The 19,849-nt window shown below is 36.4% G+C and overlaps 1 protein-coding gene across 1 annotated transcript; it reads right to left on the reverse strand.

Annotated features, from left to right (window-relative positions):
- Positions 1 to 9,885: 9,885 nt before the first annotated feature.
- LOC120486751 (GTPase IMAP family member 8-like) lies at positions 9,886 to 19,740 on the reverse strand. The gene is made up of 6 exons (XM_089127717.1): positions 19,456 to 19,740; positions 18,857 to 18,892; positions 17,834 to 18,739; positions 11,982 to 12,584; positions 10,532 to 11,872; positions 9,886 to 10,427 (listed from the first exon to the last, which is right to left on the reverse strand). Exons 1-5 carry the CDS (start codon positions 19,487 to 19,489, stop codon positions 10,914 to 10,916), a joined length of 2,538 nt encoding a protein of 845 aa, XP_088983843.1. The 5' UTR covers positions 19,490 to 19,740; the 3' UTR covers positions 9,886 to 10,427; positions 10,532 to 10,913.
- Between the last annotated feature and the right edge of the window lie 109 nt (positions 19,741 to 19,849).

A 19,849-nucleotide genomic window follows, 5' to 3' on the forward strand; every position in this document is an offset into this window, starting at 1 on the left:
AAAAAAATCGAAATGGTGCAAAATGGTGCATTGCCGCCACCGACTGGTGTGGAGTGTGGATCAAAACGAACTCTTCCTCATATATATATATATATATATATATATATATATATATATATATATATATATATATATATGACACACACACACACACACACACACACACACACACACACACACACACACACACACACACACACACACACACACACACACACACACACACACACACACACACACACACACATTAGTTTACATAATATATGTGGGTGCACATATATTATGCATGTATATTTACACATGCATGTATATTTAAGAAAAAATATGATTTATATATAAAATATTTATATATAGTATAAATTATATAAATTTATATACAGTATATACATGAAAATATTTCTTAAATATATACAAGCATGTGTGTGTATTTATATATACAAAATAATTATACACAGTGCACACCTTTTAACACAAACTTTTATTTTGGATGTGATTAATCGTGATTTATCATTTGACAGCCCTAATATATATGGACATACAATGTTTTATTTTTAAAAAATAATTTAAATAATAATTTGTGGGAGAGGATATATATATATATATATATATATATATATATATATATATATATATATGTCCTCTCCCACAAATTATTATTTTCATTATTTTTTTAAAATAAAACATTATAAAATATAACATTCATTTTCCGAGTTTAGTTAACTATCTCTTAGTATAAATAGCATTTTTATTTTTGCTAGATTTTGCATTAGAATCCTTCTTTCAGCATTGTATTTCTGACAGAAGGCCTATGTAATAACGTTACACATTTCTTCTTCAAGTTCTTGACAATTTCTCGCTCATTTTTACCCATTTTATAAAGTGTACTATTTAGTCTTGTACGTCCAAATATCATTCTTGATATTATTTTCATCTCTCCCACTTTCCCTTAAATTCTATAAAACCATCGACCTTTCTTCTCAGTATCCCTTTTTTTTGCCACCTTACCATCAACCTTTCCTTAATACTGACTACATTCTTACTTATACTAACACGTAAGTTAATGTCATTCTTTTGTATGACTTCTTTGCTGCCTTATCTGACATTTCATTTCCTTGGATACCAATATGTGCGGGTTCCCATAAAAATACTACTGTAACCCATCATTTGAATTCTGTACAATATTTGCTGTATTTCTATTAAAATGTTTGGCCTACTTTCCGAGTGACTACTGTAAGCTAGCCAAAGATGAACTTGAGTCTCAATAAACATCTGATATCAAAGGTCCTTTCTCCTCTATCCACTGTGTTGCTGATAATAGTGCAATAATTTCCCCTGTATAAACAGATAACTCATCACTGAACCTTTTCCTTATTGTCAAATTAAATTCTGGAAGAGTAAAAGCAACTCCTAATACGTTGCTTTTACTGCTTTTTTTGCTTTTTCATCTATAGATGCGTCCATAGCTTTGATACTCGTTAATATACGTCTGCATCTTATATGAAGCACATCCTTGTTTTTCTCTAACAGTAAAATCTCCTGTAGCGTCTGAAAGTAACAAAGGTTTTATTGCTGGTAGCAATACTGTTGGACAATAAACTGATTAATTTTTAACTGTTGTGTTACGTTCCACCCAGTCTATAGGATAGGGGAAGGAACATTAAAGAACTAAAACTTTAACAAAACAACATCTTCCAACAAAAGTAGCTGTTCAAAACTACTAACTTTGCTTGATAGACACCATTTTTCAAAGTGAGCCTTCTTTTGTCTAGCAAATTCTACAAAGGTCTGACTGTTTTTGACAAATTCTGAAACTTCTGGCGATAGGCTTCAGGCACAAGTTCATAAGTTCGAAGTACTGCAGACTTAACAATGTCATAGATTGCTCTATGGGAAAAGCTGCAGAAACCTCCTAACTGCATTGCAGTAACAAAGCCCACATCTCCTTTGGCCATTTCAGATTAGCAGCCACTCGTTCACAATGTGTTTACTCACATCAAAGTACATTTGTGCATCTGGCATTGAACGAGCAGGACTTTGCACAGGAAAAAGAATTAATCTGCAATTGCTGAGCCTGTAAATCTAGCTGCCGCAATCTAATATCACGATCAGCTTTTACTTCAATAGCCCGTAGCCGGATTCTTTGAGCCTCACACTCTTGTTTCCTTGTTGACAGATCTAATTCCTTTATAAGTGCCATCTTAGGATCATCACAAGAATCAACACTTTTAGATCCAGGAAAAAGCTCTTGATCTACAGTTTCCTCAGCAACATCTGGTACTTCCTCAATCACCAAAATGCAAAATACCAGCACTAACACAGCACTTTCTCTTGGTATTTCAATTCTAAAGAAGTCAGCTATTAACAATAGATCTTTCTTTCGACAACGATTATATTCTTCTGTTGTCAGCCTAAGTGTAAACGAAGATCAAAATCCATATTCTGTCCCTAGCACAGAATTACCCTTTTCACCAAAGTCAGAAACAGTCAAGCAAACAAAATGAAAGAAACAACAGAATAGTTCCCTAACTCCCTCTCTACCTTAAACAGCAGAAAAGCGGTACAAAAATAAAAAAGGCACCCACTCCCTAGACTTCCAAAGTTACTCTACATACAATATATACAAAAGAAGCATCAAAATAAACAGTATGATAGTTGGGTTCAGCAACAAAAAGTGTATACATCAACGTAACACTATTTTAGAGGCTTTTAACAACAAGAAGAAAATAAAGTGGAGACTATAGACCTTTGAAATTGGTCACAACCAAACAGCAGCAATGTAAAGACACAACAAAGTCAAATTCAACCAACAGAAAAACTAGCCACCCTTCCAGTGGAGATCAGTGAGGCTTTATCTTCATCTTTTCTGTCATCAGCAGAGGTGATCACCTTCACCTGGCTTTACCTGCACAGAAGAAGACAGAGAAACAACCACTACTGCCACCCAGTGGCCTGTCACACAGAGCAACTAAATAAAATTACACTTTAGGACTAACAGTTGCTTTATAACAACCAAAGCTTTTAGTTTTCCTCCTCTCTTTTTCCCAACAGGGCTTTAATGTGTCTAGTGTTGGATAGTCTTTACTTTGGCCTTGCTAATTAGACCGATAATTCACTGATATCCTTCTCATATCAATGACATCACCAATTTATTGATTTCATCAAACCACAGCCCTTAAAACCTCAAATATTTCACTCGGCCCATTTAACAATTCTTCAACTATAGCCTACTATAATGTTTTTTAACAATAAAACCATAAACCTAATCTAAACCCCTTTTCCAGATTGCCCAATCATCAGCAGAACTCCAGTCCGTATCCAAATTATCATATAAAAAATGTCTTACAAGAAAAGACTTTCAGACTGATAATTTCTGAGTAAAAAAATTGTAGGTTGAAATAAGGTTAAGTTACAGGACAATAAGGTCTTGTCAGTGTTTATTATCTTTATAGATGTTATCCTGCACATTTGTCAGTATGGCTTGTTTTTAGTAAAATATATAATTTCCAGTAAAAAAAAAAAAAAAAAAAAGAAATAAGGAGTAATATTAAGAATTGGTCAGCATTTATCATTATTATTGTGTTGAGGTGGGCAAGAAATGCAATTCATTTTGGGGTAATCTTAATTTTTAATGAGTGATGCTTACATTTTCCCTGAATAAAATCAACAGAGATTTTCCCACAGCAGCCCGTCTCCTTTGTTCAGACACTACAAATGCTGAAGAAAACCTTTCTATGGCTGTCGAGAACTGGTGTTAGTGCACCTGTCGCCCATATCATTATTTTCGCAGAACTTATAGTTGCATAAAGATCATGGAAAGATACCATAGTTGTACCTTTAACAATAAACAATCATAAATAACAAAAAAAAAATGTTTATGTGCATCGTATTATAAGATTATATTAACAGGCAGAAAAAGCACAATGACAAGGTTAAATATCTTTGAATAATTCATCATAATACATAAAGAAAAATATTTTTTGTTTGGTATTTATAAGCCTTAGGGATAAACCGAGATAACTTCAACAAGAAAAAGAGGAAAACAACTTTTGCTTTAGGGCGAACATTTTTGCACATATAATTAATACATTTAACAACATATTCAAGAGATGATTTGGGGTTTCTTAAAAAAAAAAAAAACATTTTAAGGATAATACTGTAGGTCACATTAGTGGGTTAAAAATATTGTAAATAAATAAAATGTTATGTTAAATGAAGTTCTCCAAAGGACAGTGCTTGAATTAATAGTAAAGCCATATATAACAAAGTCTAGAAATCAGGGGCCGTATGAGTAGAGTCACTCAGTCAAATTTTAGTCTCAAGTGTGTCATCATTGTACTCTTATTCCTAAACTTAAGACTAAGTGTCATTCATAGAGGTTCCCAAGTGTCAAGACTCAGCTCCTAAACAATTTAACAGTGCTGGAGAGAGATCCTAACCTAGAGAGGAGATGCAAGAACACAGTTTCCATCAAATATATCATATATTGGAGTTATGTATATTATGTTGTATATATTATGATATAAGGTTTATATAAAATAATACAGACTTTATCATAAGGTATTATTTTAGTAATTGACTTGGTAAGAAATGTAATAACTTCTCCCACTCTACAAATGAATGCTCTAATAACAGAAATGAAAGTAATGATGACATGTTGTGTCAACTGGAGGAATGGATCAATGATGATGAGCTCTTAAGTCCAACAGTAAATCACACTATAGAGACACTGAACACACAGCAGTGAACAAGTTTTTTTTTTTTTTTTTGAAAAGGGTCATTTAATGCCATTTTTGTACAAGCTAATATGATTCTTTCTTTAGGGTCAAAATCAAAAGTTTGTAATATACTTTAATAAAAAAATTCTCATTAGTATTGTAAGAAAACACAAATGTTACCTGGTCAAAATCAGCTCTGTTTTCAGCGCGCAGTTTCAGTGCATATGCCTTTAAATGATAATGAGCTCTGTGCGTACACCGTTTATAACACAATAACTGGTGTTTTTCATTATAAACGTGGGATTATGAATTATATTGAGAACGTCAAACATACAAAAACATGCCATAATGTACCCTGAGCGTAAACATTAAGTCAAGTCAAGTCACATTTATTTATATAGCGCTTTTCACAGTACAGATTGTATCAAAGCAGCTTCACAGTGATAACCTGAGTACAACACAGATCAATAATATTGCTAAACACTAAATAACCCCAACTGAGCAAGCCAAAAGCAAGGCGACAGTGGCAAGGAACCAAAACTCCATCAGATTGGATGGAGAAAAAAACCTTGGGAGAACCCAGGCTCAGTTGGGGGCATTAGCAGCATTTGTCAAAAATGCAAATATTAATAGATATTAATATAAAGATTGATTAAACGTTACACACACTTCTTCTGGTGGTGCATCAGTAACACAAATAAACAGTACCGATTATTTTTTCAGGAGCAGCTTCTTAGCAAAAACAGCTTTATGCTGATCCTCGTTAATAAAGCAGTCTGGTGAGAAATGATTCGCGCAAACAAGAAAGTATTGATGTTGATGGTGTGGAATATTCCCTTTGTAAACAAAACTCAGCCACTGCGTCTTCAGCGGTTCGGATTTAGGAACATCAGAATGATTTCTGTCAGTGCTCCAGCGTATCAACAATGATGGACTATGATTGACAGCTCGGTCACGAGCAAGGGCAGGTCTGAGTTGAAACACTGCTGTCAATCAACAACCGCGTGAGGGGCGTGCGACCATCTGACGTCAAACAGTCGAACGGCTCGATTTGAGGCAGGGGAAAACAAATGAGATTAAAACAAAACCACTGGATGGATTTTTATCATTAAATGATGGTTGTGTACAGGCGCTGACAACACACATTTCAGTGCAATCAACTTGTAATAGTGCATGCACCATTATATGACCCCTTTAAAGAGTTTACAAGTTTGCTTTATCCATCAAAATATGAGGAAAATATATAAATATATTTTTAAATATTTTAAAATATGAAGAAAGAACAAAAAACTAAACTTTGTGAAGGTATTCATCCAACAAATTTATTTACATAAATTTATTACATTTATTTATTCTTCTTTAAATAATTTAAATAGGCTATTTAAAGTTTGTGTCTTAAATGATTGCAAAGTTTTTGTCATTGATCACTGACTACGTTTACATGCAGCCAATAATCCATTCAAAACTGGGATATTAGCAATAACCTGGTCGCGAACGTCCATGTAAACACCGGCAAAAACTCGAATATGCTCATATCCCGGATTTTAAAAACCGGGATATTATACCTGGGGTACCCTTTTTCTAACCCGAATTTTTGGTCATGTAAACGTGTATCAGCATATCCCCATATGATTTGTGTTCTGCGCATGTTCTACTCGCGAGGAATCTTGGTCTTTTGAGTAGAGAAACTAAACATGGCGAGACCAGGCAAGACACCAAGTCTAATCCATCAGCCGGAAGTTGAAGCTGCCTCCGGGAGCCGCCATTGTAGCGTACTATCACCTGCTGTTAGCATCCCATTGACACCCATTCATTTTGGGGTCAGTTTGAGAGTGAATAACTTTACATCTGAAGCGTCCAAAGACTTCATTTATCCATTATTAATTTCTAAAGAAACACGACAATGTATAAAAGGCTCCATTACCTTGTATGTTACGTTATGGCCACGTAGAAGCCGTTCTTGTAAAAATAAGCTAAAAATTGCGTCATAACCACTCGACTGTCCGTCGCACAGTAGAAAATTACCGTATAGACAGGAGGAGAAGCTTGCACAGCCTTGCACAGGCAATCTTTTACTGTCTAAAGTCAGCCCATGGCATAAATAGAAGCAAAATGACAAAATAATTCATCAGAATACTTACCAAAAGTTGCTCCAGGTCGCGCTTCGCCGTCTCTGTGCACGATTAAAATTTCTTTGTCACAGCTACTATAAGTCAGTCAGTTTGCTCACGTGACATCTACGTAGTCAAGCTCAGTTTGAGCCTGCGCAGAACGCTTGGCTATCAGGAAGTGAGCGCCCATGTTGAGCTTCAGCTCTCTCCGTTGAAATCAACAGGGTCGCTGTGTCCATTTCTTTTACTGTCTATGCGAGACACAGCACAGCATACTTTTGGAGTGAGGTCAGTAACGTTACCAGCATCAAAACGCAAACAAAGGCGATCGCTATCTGCCCCGAACTGTTCATTATCCATGTGCTGCTGTTGATGTTGTCTTTGGATACAGGAAGAAGAATCGGAAATGACACATATTGGTTCGTAAGGTTGTGGGTACGTCTAGACACTAAACGTGCGTCGCCGTTTACATCGGGATATTGCAATTCCATGTATACAGGAGAAACAGAGCTTGACGACGTAGATGTGACGTGAGTGACCCGTCTGTCTTCTAGTGCTGTGGCACGAGAAATCTGAATCATTCCCTTCCGATACATGCAGAGGCGGAGAGTGTGAATATGAGCTGTCCATGAGCTAGGAGAAGGAGACAATTCTGCTATTCTGATTAATTATTTTGTCATTTTGAGTCCACGTTTCCCCGATTGCGCATGAGCTTATTCTCATGTCCATACGGTAATCTCTCTACTGTGCGACAGAGAGTTGCGTGGGTATGACGCAATCGTTAGCCTACTTTCACTAAAACTGCTTCTACGGGGCCATAACATAAGCTACAAGGTAATGGAGCATTTTATACATTGTCATGTTTCTTTAGAATAAATAAAGGACAAATGGGGTCTTCAAACGCCTCAGATTTAAAGTTATTCGCTGTCAAAGTGACGCCAAAATGAATGGGAGTCAATGGGAATGCTAACGCAAGTGAAGTTCTGCTACAAGATGGCAGCTAACGCGAGGCTTCAACTTCCGGTCGATGGATTACCCCCTTGATTATTCCTAATGTTTCAGAAACCCTGAATAATGACCATAACCCGAAAATTGGCTACATGTAAACGTAGTCATTGATTGATGATGTAAAACGACAGATGAGTTTTCTTGCGTGCGTCTGCTTTAACACATCTTGACTGTCGTACAGCCTGACATTAATGACCACTAAGATCTTACAGTGTGACACGGCTTACAGCGATGATCATGTTCCTACAGTCTAACAAGCAACAGTCGTAAAGGACGATAATAAATCACAGTGTGCGCTGGGCTTAAGTCAAATCTTAAGACTATTCTTAAGTTAAGAGCATTTCTGAGACGTTTTATACATCTGATCAACAGTAGCTCTACAAAAGCACACACTACTGAGAACACAATCCAGAACTGAATCCAGGAACGAATAACACGAACAAAACTAACAATTCAGACGAAAGACGACTTATTGAACACATTTAAGTGAAAGAAATGCTTTGTTTGTAACGGGAAACTCTCTCGAAAAGACTAAATCCTGAACAATACGGTCCTGATGTTGATCATTAGTTTGTCAATCTCATGAAGACCAAGTTCATGATGTGTCTTGAAGATCTCACTGTCGAGTCCCTAAAACACAATGAGTTGATTCTGCTGTTAAACATGTGATTATGGTAATAGTGTGAACATAGAAATGCTAAGCATTCAATAATGTGCTTGTGGCCATCAGATCATTCATTAAAATCTCACATTATTCAATAAACCAGACGGGTTATGTTGCTTTATAAGGAATGATGAGGAATTCCTAAAACTGTTATGAATGTTTTACTTACAAAGATGATAATGATACTGAAAAATCTTACATCTGGTTTAGTTTGATCTGCATGCGTCTGCTTTCCTCTCTTTTCTTCAGCGTATCGAAGGTCTACTGGAATAGAAATACACTCATTTTAGAAATAATCCAGCAGGATTTACTGAAGCAAATGAGTAACAGTATGCATTAATATTCTTTTAATGCTTTAATAAAGCTAATGCATTAGATATTTCATCATAAAATGAGCTCATTATATACAGTAAGAGGAGCAAACGACACCAGAGTTAAATAACACAAGTAGAGAAGGTAAAACACACATCTAAAAGAAGTCTTCAAGTAAAGGTTTGCTTGATATTAACCCTTTAGAAGCTGAAGCTAAAATAGGTGTTTTCCACATATTTAGATTTTTTGACTCGACAAATCTAAAACAATGTGCTTTCTTCATGTGCAAAGTGTCATCTTTCTCAGATAAATGATTAGCTTGTGTATAGTAGTTCAGAATTAAAATGTCCTGATAATGTACTCTCCCCCACATCATCCAAGATGTCCATGTCTGTCTTTCTTCAGTGGAAAATAAATGAAGGTTTTTGATGAAAACACTGTTTCTCCATATAGTGACTAAGGCAAAGAAATGTCCAACGCCATTTATAAAAAATAAAGATAAAACAAAGATGTCGGACGATTGGAAGTTGGAGGAGAAAATAAGAGGGAGTTTTTTCCCCAAATCCACATTTATGAACCTGAACACACGCGACCCTTCAATGGCGGATGGTTTTTCAAAATACGACTCTCAAGCCTCGGCTGGATCGTGTCGAAACTTTGAAGTCACTATATGGAGAAAATCCTGGAATATTTTCCTCAAAAACCTTCATTTCTTTTTCGACTGAAGAAAGAAAGACATGAACATCTTGGATGATGTGGGGAGAGTAAATTATCTGGACATTTAATTCTAAGTGAGTCCTTGAAGAACGAAGCGCTGTTAATAACAATAGCAGAACGTCAGGTAGTGAGAGCTCACCTCATCATCCTCGTCATCATCATCATCTTCCTCCACCTCATGCAGCTGACACACACAGTGTTTAGATGAGCTGAAGTGCGTTTACATGGACACAATCGGAATGAAATCAATACGATTGATGAATCCAATCAAGGTGTTTACATGAAGTACAAATGAAGTTTGATGTGCGTGTTTATATGTCACAAGATTGAAATCAGAATTGATATTTTGACATGCGCACACTGCACGAATATGCCACTGTTCGCGCATAACTATTCTCAACTATTGGTTCTGTATTTGTTTTAAACAACAGACTTAATATTTATCCGTCTCTCGCAGTAAAACCCCGCGGCCAAAAGTCGTGTGTGGATGAGAATGTAAAACAAGCACTGGCGGGACGTTGTCCTGCTCCTCTTCACACACACTGAGTGAAATGAGATGTTTTTAATAACGAAACACTCATTTATACGACACTTTATTCAACAGGAAGAACAGCTCGCTCCGTGCGTCATACGTCATTACGCTATTTCAACGTCATTGCACATGCGCAGTCCTTTTAGTTTCGGTTTCCAATCCGATCAAGTGTTTACATATTCTCTCGCTCGGATTACTAAAGGAGTAAACCACCCCTTTCAATCCGATCGAAATTCTAATCTGATCGAGCTCACTCGGATCGATTAAGGTGTTTACATGAAGGTTTTTTAGTCCGATTTAGCCGTCAGTCCGATTATAAGGGTCCGTGTAAAAGCAGCTACAGTACTGATAGAGATGTGCAGGTTCTGCTGTGTGAACAGTGACAGTCAATGATCATTCAATAACTGATGTTATGCAACACATGTAAAAATAGTATTAATCAGTTTAATATAAACAATCTACATTTCTGTACCTGTCTGTGCCGTATCTCAGCTGCAGATGTTTTGCTGTATTGGTGTTTTATCTTGAGTCCTCCGGCTGGAGAACAGCAGTGATGAACTGATATCAGCCGTTTCATTAAACGTGTAGACACTTCTATCTTCAATTTCTCTGATTCCTCTCTCTCGTTCATCATGGTTTATATTCTTCTCTCCTGTGTGCTTTCTCACTCTCACTGGTCTCAGTTTAGTCCTCTTGTTGTTTTCTGTCTCATCAGCTCCACTAACAGATGAACGATGCAGAACTGCTATAGTTTTCTCTTCTGTCTCACTTCACAATGAGAAGAGCATGACCAGTGAAAATATCTGTCAGTAAATCTTCGGGTTTCCATGGAAGTGCCAAAAAATACAGGAGTATCAACTACAGACACAGCTGTCTTTTACAAGCTGTCTCAGCTCTTCATCTCTCCATCTCCTCTCTTCCTCTCTCCATCTCAGCTCTTCCTCTCTCCATCTCCTCTCTTCCTCTCTCCATCTCCTCTCTTCCTCTCTCCGTCTCCTCTCTTCCTCTCTCCGTCTCAGCTCTTCCTCTCTCCGTCTCCTCTCTTCCTCTCTCCGTCTCAGCTTTTCCTCTATCCGTCTCCTCTCTTCCCCTCTCGGTCTCCTCTCTTCCTCTCTCTGTCTCCTCTCTTCTTCCTCTCGTCTGCATCTCTGAGCATCTTCATACATCTGATTACTGTAGTGTCCTCCTCCATTCTGCTCTATCATTGTGTCAATCTTCTTCTGTAGATCATTCACCTGATCTCTGTTATTCTCATCTTTATTGTTGAAGACGTGAAATCTGCCTCCACACTGCTCAACTAGATCTCTTAATCTACTGTTTTCCTGAATGAGTTCCTCTACGGTCTCTCCATCTAGCTGATCTCCATGAGTGAAGAGAATGATGGAGTATTTTAACACTTCTTCTCCAAACATCATCTCAATCTGCTGAGGAATCAGCTGCTCATGTTCAGTGAATCTCATATTCAGAGGAAACACAATGAGGAAAGCGTGCGGTCCAGGACTGGATATATAAACACTTCTCGCTATCTCTCTCGTTAACTCTTCAGGCTTCATCGTTGTGTCAAAGAATCCAGGAGTATCAACTACAGACACAGATCTGCCTGAAACAGTGGCGTGAGCGTCTGAACATTCACTGGTTACTGAACTCGTTCTCATCACAGATTTAAACACTTTCTGTCCCAGTATTGTGTTTCCAGCTGCACTCTTCCCAACTCCACTTTTACCCAGAAGAACAATCCGTCTGGATGAGAGATCAAAATCCTTTGGTATTTCTCTCGTCGGTGGATTCTGCTTCAGGATCTCTGCACCTTCTTCTATTACATGATAAAGAAAACAAAAAAAAAATAATACCATTTTAAACTCAAAGAATATTGATTAAAAAGTGTCCAGTATATTTAGTAAAGACTGGTATTAAAGACTCACCCTGTGTGTCAATGTAAGACTTAAGTATTTTCATAAGCAGCATTCTAGCTTGTTCAGTGTGTCTCTTCTTGTTGTTGAACACATGATATCTCTGATCATATTTCCGAACAAGGTTCTTCAGTGCTTCAGTGTCATCAATGAACTCTTTTATAGTTGTGTTTTCTTCCTCCAGTTCGTCTCCTCTGGTGAAGAGAATCCAGGTTTTCTTCAAGCGCTCTTCTCCTAACAGCTCCTCAATCTTCTCCACAGTTTTTCTCTCCTTTTCAGTGAATCTGTCAGCTTTGTTGACCAGCAGAAACACACAGAGACCTGATTCACATCTCTGAAGAACATTTTCATTTATCATCTGCTGAATCTCTTCATCACTCATGTGTGTGTTGAATAATCCTGGTGTGTCATAAACAGTGACTGGAAACCCATCAACCGTCCCATATTCAACAGAAACATCTCGAGTGACAGATCTGGAGATTCTCTTTGATATGAAAGCTTCTCGTCCCAGTATTGTGTTTCCTGATGCACTCTTCCCAGCTCCTGTTCTTCCCAGCAACACCAAATTCAAACCTGGCATCCCTTCAGCCATTTTCAACCTAAAGCTAAAAAGTGCTGCAAGACAAAAATGAACACGCATGATTGTGTTAGTTAGTTTCTGTAAACTCACAATAACAACAAAACCTTGTGCTTTTGTAAAATAATGAAGACAAACAAGATTCACTTTCTGCCATCTCGGCCTCTGTGAACTGGAGCGTTGGGCTGAACAATTTTAGAAAATAGTCTAATTTAGGGCTGGGTATTGTTAGGAATTTCACAATTTGATTCGATTTCGATTCTTGAGTCTTCGATTCGAAATTGCAATTTTTTTAAAACCAATATTGCGATTTAATGTTCCATTTATTTTTTAAGCCTGTTATCTTTTGTATTCAACAAAAAAAAGCAATAAATCATTGTGTAGTAGGGATGGAAATCTTAGGCACATCATGATCTGATTCCAAAACAATTCTTGATCTACAAAACTTAAATTTAACCGAGAGGGTATGTAGCACTTACGTATTGTTGTCCTACTGTTAGTTTTTCTGCTTCTATTGTTCTCATTTGTAAGTCGCTTTGGATAAAAGCGTCTGCTAAATGAATAAATGTAATTGTAGTGAATCTACATACCAACTGCATTATAAACATAATTTAAATCAATATTTAATTAAATCATCAGACACATTTAATAAACTTATATTTAAAAATCTTTGAAATATACATTCTTGAGGCCCTTAACTTAGAATCAGAAGATGGCAACTTCTTGAATCTGCAATCCCATTACAGTTTTTTTTTTTTCACAAAATAAAGTAATTGTTTAAAAATATATGAATATGAGAATAAAAATGAAGTAAACACTGTAACAGGACACTCAGTAATATTTTTTTAATACTTTTTTACTTTAGCTCATGACTAGGTAACGCTAATTTTACATTCAGCACACTGAAAACCACATGAATATGACACAGTGAGACACTGGATATAGCAATAAATATTTTGAAATAAAGGATTTGTGTGAAGCCTGTGAAGCTGACTCACTGCGCACGGACCGTCACTCGCAGGAACACGGTTATTCCGGTGTTCTGACGACACCAGCTTTCGCCCAGCCCTAGCTAGTAGTACTTAGCCCATATCCCAAAAATGTATTTATTTAGTAAATTAAATAAAAATACGCCAAACACAATTAATAAAAAGACTTGACACCACCTCCTAAAGTCTTCCTCGAATATCTTAGAAGGAATTCGCCTATATAGAGTAAGTTAGGCCTATAGAATAAAGAGGCCTATATTCAGATTTTTACGCAGAGAAATTGCGTAAATGTGAACGTAGTAAAGACAGCTCGAACTTTATGAGAATAAGAAAATAAAATGCAGTGTCACAATGGTTGTCGATCATTAATAAACAACCAAGAGCTTAACAATCTATCATAAGCCATGACTTATGACTTAGCTAAGCTTACGACTTAGTCATGACTTTCCCCATAACATACACACCTTAAAATAAAAGTTAAGGGGGTAACGTAACTTTAAACTTACCTTACATAGAAAACTTCATAACATCTCGATTACGCTTTCTGCGAAATGGCTCATGGCCTAGCTTTGCAAGCACCAAAAAGACGAAAAGGAAGGCAAGCGCAAAATGGAAGCTTCTCCTTCGTTTGTTTTGTAATGGCGGTTCGCAACCAACTCAGAGGAGCATCACCGCCACCTGCAGGACCGGAGTGTGGAGCAGTGCAGGAAACATATAAAGAATATAAAGATTATAAAGAAAAGATTTTTTTTTACAGTGCGTTTGTTGATTGATATATATATCTCAACAAACGCACTGTAAAAAAATATTTTCTTTATATAATCTTTACATAATATATCTTTATATATATATATATACACAGAAGTATATATGTGTGTGTGTGTGTGTGTGTGTGTGTGTGTGTGTGTGTGTGTGTGTGTGTGTGTGTGTGTGTGTGTGTGTGTGTGTGTGTGTGTGTGTGTGTGTGTGTGTGTGTGTGTGTGTGTGTGTGTGTGTGTATAATTTTCCTGGTTTTATACATTTTAATTAAAAACAAAATGTGAAAGTTTATTTTTTGCTGTTGACAGTATTTTATGATTTGTGTTAATAAATAGAGATATCCCAAATCCCCTCTGTAAAAACATTTGACTCTAATATATAGTATCGTTTTTTTTCAGATACTTGTTCAAGTAATGTATGCAAATTAGCACATACTTAATTCGATAATGCCTAATTTGCATATTAAACAAAATTTCAGAAAACTTGCGATACAAAAAATTGCAATTATTAATTATAGCGAATTGGGGTTTTAGGACTATTCACTTTAAATGTTTGTAGATTCCCCAGGAATACCTTCTAAGAGGAAAACAAAGCGTTTGTGCATTTCTGCCACAACTGGTATTGAGTGTCAGATATTCTTCCCTCCCTTTTAACACCCATCCCTCTCAATCAACTAATTTATTTTGATCATGAAAAGGAAATCAATAACACTACTTTGTTACTTGCATAATAATTTTGTGGTTCCAATTATTACTGCACGGCTGTTTCCCGGTTCAACAATAGCAATGCTCTACACCCGCTGTTTAAGAGCTGCTACAGCTTAACATCACAGATGTTCATCACATTTGTCATATGGCACCTACAAGCATTAGTAAATAATTTAAATGATATGCTGCATTATACAAAACTAGGAAGAAAAAAAAAACATTTAACTGACCTAGCTAACTAAAATGTTAACGTTAGCTCTAGTTTTACAAATTCGCCAACTTACCGGTAAGAGTTTCGAAATGATCTGTCTAACGTTTAAAATGCGACATGCTTTATCCAGTTTCAATTCTCTACAAGTGCAGGCAGGAAGCTTTGCAACTTTGTTCACCCATTGTTCAGCGAGACTTAGCCAAGTTTATTCATAATGGGAAACCAAATTAACATTTCATGAAGAATAAGCTCACGAAGACGAAATGAGAACGCTAGAACATCCTCTTTAACAAATAAACAGCAAACAAGAGAAATACACACTAACAGAAAAGAGAACTGAAAAACACTGAGGACTTATCAGCAGGAATCAAACAAAGGAGCTCATGAGCCTGGGGATGTTTTATTTGTATTAGGTACACTGTAAAAAATAATCGTAATTTTAACGGTAAAAGACCATAAAAATGCTACAGTGCAAAACTGTTAATTGGTTAACAGAAAGTTTCTGTACTATATACGGTAAATAACTGTGATATATATTTTTTACAGTAAAATACCGTTAAATTATAAACAGTTTTTGAGAGTGAAAAAGAACTCCTTGTAAAATTTACAATGAAAAAACGTAAATCGGCATTCCCACAATTCCCTGCGTCACACTTTACATTTTATGCATTTTTGTTGAAATAACTGTTTCCTCATAATTTTCTTGTTTTTTTCTAATCAGTTTATGTAAATTAGGGTTTTATGTTACATTTAATGTTGTTAAATGAATGTTTATTGCATTTTTAAATTTCACGTGTGTTACCATGATGATGTTTAATGTTTGTGTGAATGACACTGTGCAGCTTCTTTCCATAAGTATCTTTTAACAGAAGACAACTTGTGATGAGCTGTGATTGCTCATTTACCTTAAATCACTGCTGTGGTGATTGATGTTTATCAGTGTATTACAATAGTACAAAACAGAAAAATCAAATTGTCATAAAATTATTATCTCAACAGATATCAGTAAACGAAATACGGTTTATTACTGTAAAGGGGATTACGGTTTTGATGTATTTTTTACAGAATTGTTCAGTTGCCAGCATTATTCTGTAAAAATTAGGGGATTTTTTTACAGTGTACATCCGTACCTCACTGTTTCAAAAAGTGGTGGGTAGCCAAATGACTAATGACGAAAATATGGTGGGGACCCACTATCCCCACCGAAATCGACAACGCATATGCACCTAAGTACAAAAAAAAAACAACTAAAAAAAACATTTAACGTTAGAGTTGGTAAAATATACACTGATGATGTCTATAGAAGAGGTAAAAATAACTCTATTTTAGAAGATTTGGTGACTTGCCGCAGGTGAATTCACTGTCGCTCAGGGGCGGCGCCAGATAATTTTTAACGCAGGTGCTGAGGGGGTGCTAGATCATTGACAGCATGTGCTCCAGTTCAAGTGCAATGCAATCGTGCCCACGCCTACATATCATGATCATTCTTCAACATCATAAATTCTCAGAAAATGCATTTAATACCAATATTAAAACGTCTGTTTATATACTCCATTAAACAAAGGAGACTGGGCCACATAACGAGAGTGCTACAGTTGCATTTTGCACATTTCCATTTCCGGAAGACTGTAATAAAATCTTTATTGTAAAGACAACTTTCTACTAAAGAGAAACATTTTATTAAAAAAAAAAAATTAACAGCAATATTCATTGACCAGGAAATGTCAACTACAAAATATGGATCAGTTGTGATATATGTAAGCTGTAAGGCATTCGAGGCTGTGCTGTATGGTGAATAAGTAACAGCTGAAGGGCGCTGTTACACTCTTAGAAGAAAAGGTTCTATATAGAACCTTTAAAAGGTTCTAAAGCGCTATGTATTTGGAGCCCCTAAAATGCAATGCATGAATGATCACAAAATTCAAGATATGGGGGTTAAAAAATTTAATTAATCAATATCACACGAAGAGTGCCATTTCGGTTTTTATCCTCCAAAAATCAGCATGATTAAAATGGGATTTTAAATTAAAAATTTTTGCGTAAAAGGTCCTTTGGAGTTGAGTAAAGAACCCTATGCTACATATATAGAACTTATTCACACTACAGCACTTGCCTCGAGTGCCTTACTGCTTTTATAAAACGGTTACCACACAATACAAATATTAAAGTAAAAAAAATATATGAATTAGTGCAACTTTCATGAAGTAAAATCACTAAAAGCCTTCCTTCCACTAGATGAAAAATAGTCCCTGACCGTGAACAGCAGTAACGCTCCAATGTGTGATATGCAGGAAAGCTCAAATAAACACAGCATAGGAACGGCAGTGTTGCGCAGTGATATATAGAGCCATTGGGTGACGCGATCATAGCCGTGTGTTATCGTGAATAAAGCCATTGACCAATCAGAATCAAGGATTGGAACTAACAGTTTTATAATATAGGTTAAGATATGAAATAATCAATTATAAAACTTAAAAATAGTGATTCACATTTCTTATATCTCTTTGACTAAATTGAACTTTCTGGCATAATTCAATCGGACAAAATGGCAAATTTCATGAGATTTACAACAAGCCTATTTACAAGTAATATTGAGATTATTGTGCACTATGCATATTAACGTTTGATATTGAGAAACTTCTTGAAGATCTTTATTATATTCTGACTAACACAAGTCTTTTCTGCCTCCTGTCTGGTCCCGCTGAGCTTTGCTTTATAAAATCGCTTGAACTCAATCTTTTTACTCTGATTCAGTCGTTCCAGCTCTCTGATCTTTTCTCTCTCCTGCTCAGATGCTGTTAATGCCTCAATTCTCTCCTTTAGTTTCCTATTTTCTTCACTATATCTGGATTCAAGTTCCATCTCTTTCTCCTGTAGTTTCTTCTCGTACATCTTCTTCAGTTCCTCCTCTTTATTTTTCAGCATGAGATCAACTTCCCGGTAAGAGTCACTGGTGTAAAATCTTCCTCCATTAGCAGAGATCATGTCGTCCACTTTCTGCAGGAACTCCACAACCTGATTACGGTCCTCCATGTCTTTATTGTTGAACACATGATATCTTCCTCCACAGCAACTCAGGACTTCTTTCAGATCATCACTGGCTTCAATGAATTCATCAATAGTGCCGTCTGTGAGTTGATCCCCGTGTGTGAAGAGGATGAGTGTGTGTTTATCTGCTTCTTCTCCAAATATGGCTCTGATCTTCTCCACTGAGTTTCTCTCTTCTTTAGTGAATGTCTCCAGTTTAATGACCAGGATGATGGCGTGAGGTCCAGGTGCCGTCATGTTTATACACTTACTGATCTTCTGTTTCAGGAGATCCTCCTCTGAAATATCAGTGTCAAACATACCAGGAGTATCGACCACTGTGATTTCTCTTCCAGCCACTGCTTCAGTCTGTTTCCCACACTCTTTAGTCACAGATGAACCACTTTTGGCAGCTCTGAAGGCTTCTCTGCCCAGGATTGTGTTTCCAGAAGAGCTTTTACCTGCTCCAGTCATTCCCACCAACACCAGTCTCAAACACACTGAACAAGAGTGACACAGAATCAGAGAAAGAGAGAGAAGACATCAATAAACATCAATAAACTAAAATGGATTGATTGTGAATTGATTCAAAAACATTTGTGAACGTTTATACTCACTATTAGGTTGGTCATAAATAAAGCTGCCCCTTCTACCTACAAAAAAAAGAGAAAAAACGATTTCATACACGTCCTTTATTTTGCTAATTGAAATAATCAAAATAGAGGCTGTGAGGCATTTTTTATGTAATACAAAGATTAAGTCATTAAGACATCTGATTAGTTAACATATGTCATGTGATCAACATCTCTTTACAGCATTAAACATTCAACAATACATTTCCAAACTCAAAAACACCACTTCTTTTTATACTATTCGACAATATAAAGTAGTGAACAGTTCAGATTCAAGGCTGCTTGTTTCATTGGAATTCACAGCACGTTTTGTTGTCATTTCAACCATACGTCATTATTAAATGTTTGCAATTGCTTTACAGGAATCCTCTGTTAACATAAATTATATTAAATAACTGACAACACGAAGTGTAAGTAACGATGAAGAAAAGCTAATAAATTCAGGCTCGTTTTTTAAATGTAAACAGCCTCGCTGAAATCGAAAGTAAAACAGACCGAAGACTGGAGAAAATACGCACATATCTGTTAACGCATTAATTTCGATCAGCTTTAGTCTAAATTTGTTAATAAAGGCAGAAAGTTACCTGCTGTGTCTGTTGTGGGGCTTGAGGAGGCCATGGTTCAGATTTATTTATCTGCGTCACTCGCGCTGATAATGGCGAATCTCTCCGCGAGCGCTGCGATTACCCGGAAACAGGAAACAAGCGAAAATAAAGTCAAGAATTAATTCTGCTATATAGTTCAATCTAAGGAGCCTGGGTGTAAGATATAGAGGAGTAGTGACAACTTATATGATTTTATGTCGAGAGCTAATATATCCTTCTTTTTCCATTTTTGGTCCTGGCGTTTAGGGGAGTGGAACTACGGAGCCCATGAAGGGACAAAAAACAATGAGACGGGAGGAAACATTTTTGCGTTCTCTCACAATTGATTTGAATTTTACAGAGCCCTTAAGGCTTTTGCGTTCTCTTGCAAATG

Source organism: Pimephales promelas, chromosome 3 (genome assembly GCF_988280905.1).
Source record: "Pimephales promelas chromosome 3, fPimPro1.hap1.1, whole genome shotgun sequence".
In the NCBI taxonomy this organism is placed as follows: domain Eukaryota; kingdom Metazoa; phylum Chordata; class Actinopteri; order Cypriniformes; family Leuciscidae; genus Pimephales; species Pimephales promelas.

Coding starts and splice junctions, on each gene's coding strand:
- LOC120486751 (XM_089127717.1), bottom strand. CDS start 19,489: ATGGCCTCCTCAAGCCCCACAACAGACACAGCAG. Junction 18,740..18,856: donor TATTTATGACCAACCTAATA/GTGAGTATAAAC, acceptor ACTCTTGTTCAG/TGTGTTTGAGACTGGTGTTG. Junction 12,585..17,833: donor GAAGTTTCTCAATATCAAAC/GTTAATATGCAT, acceptor TTTGTCTTGCAG/CACTTTTTAGCTTTAGGTTG.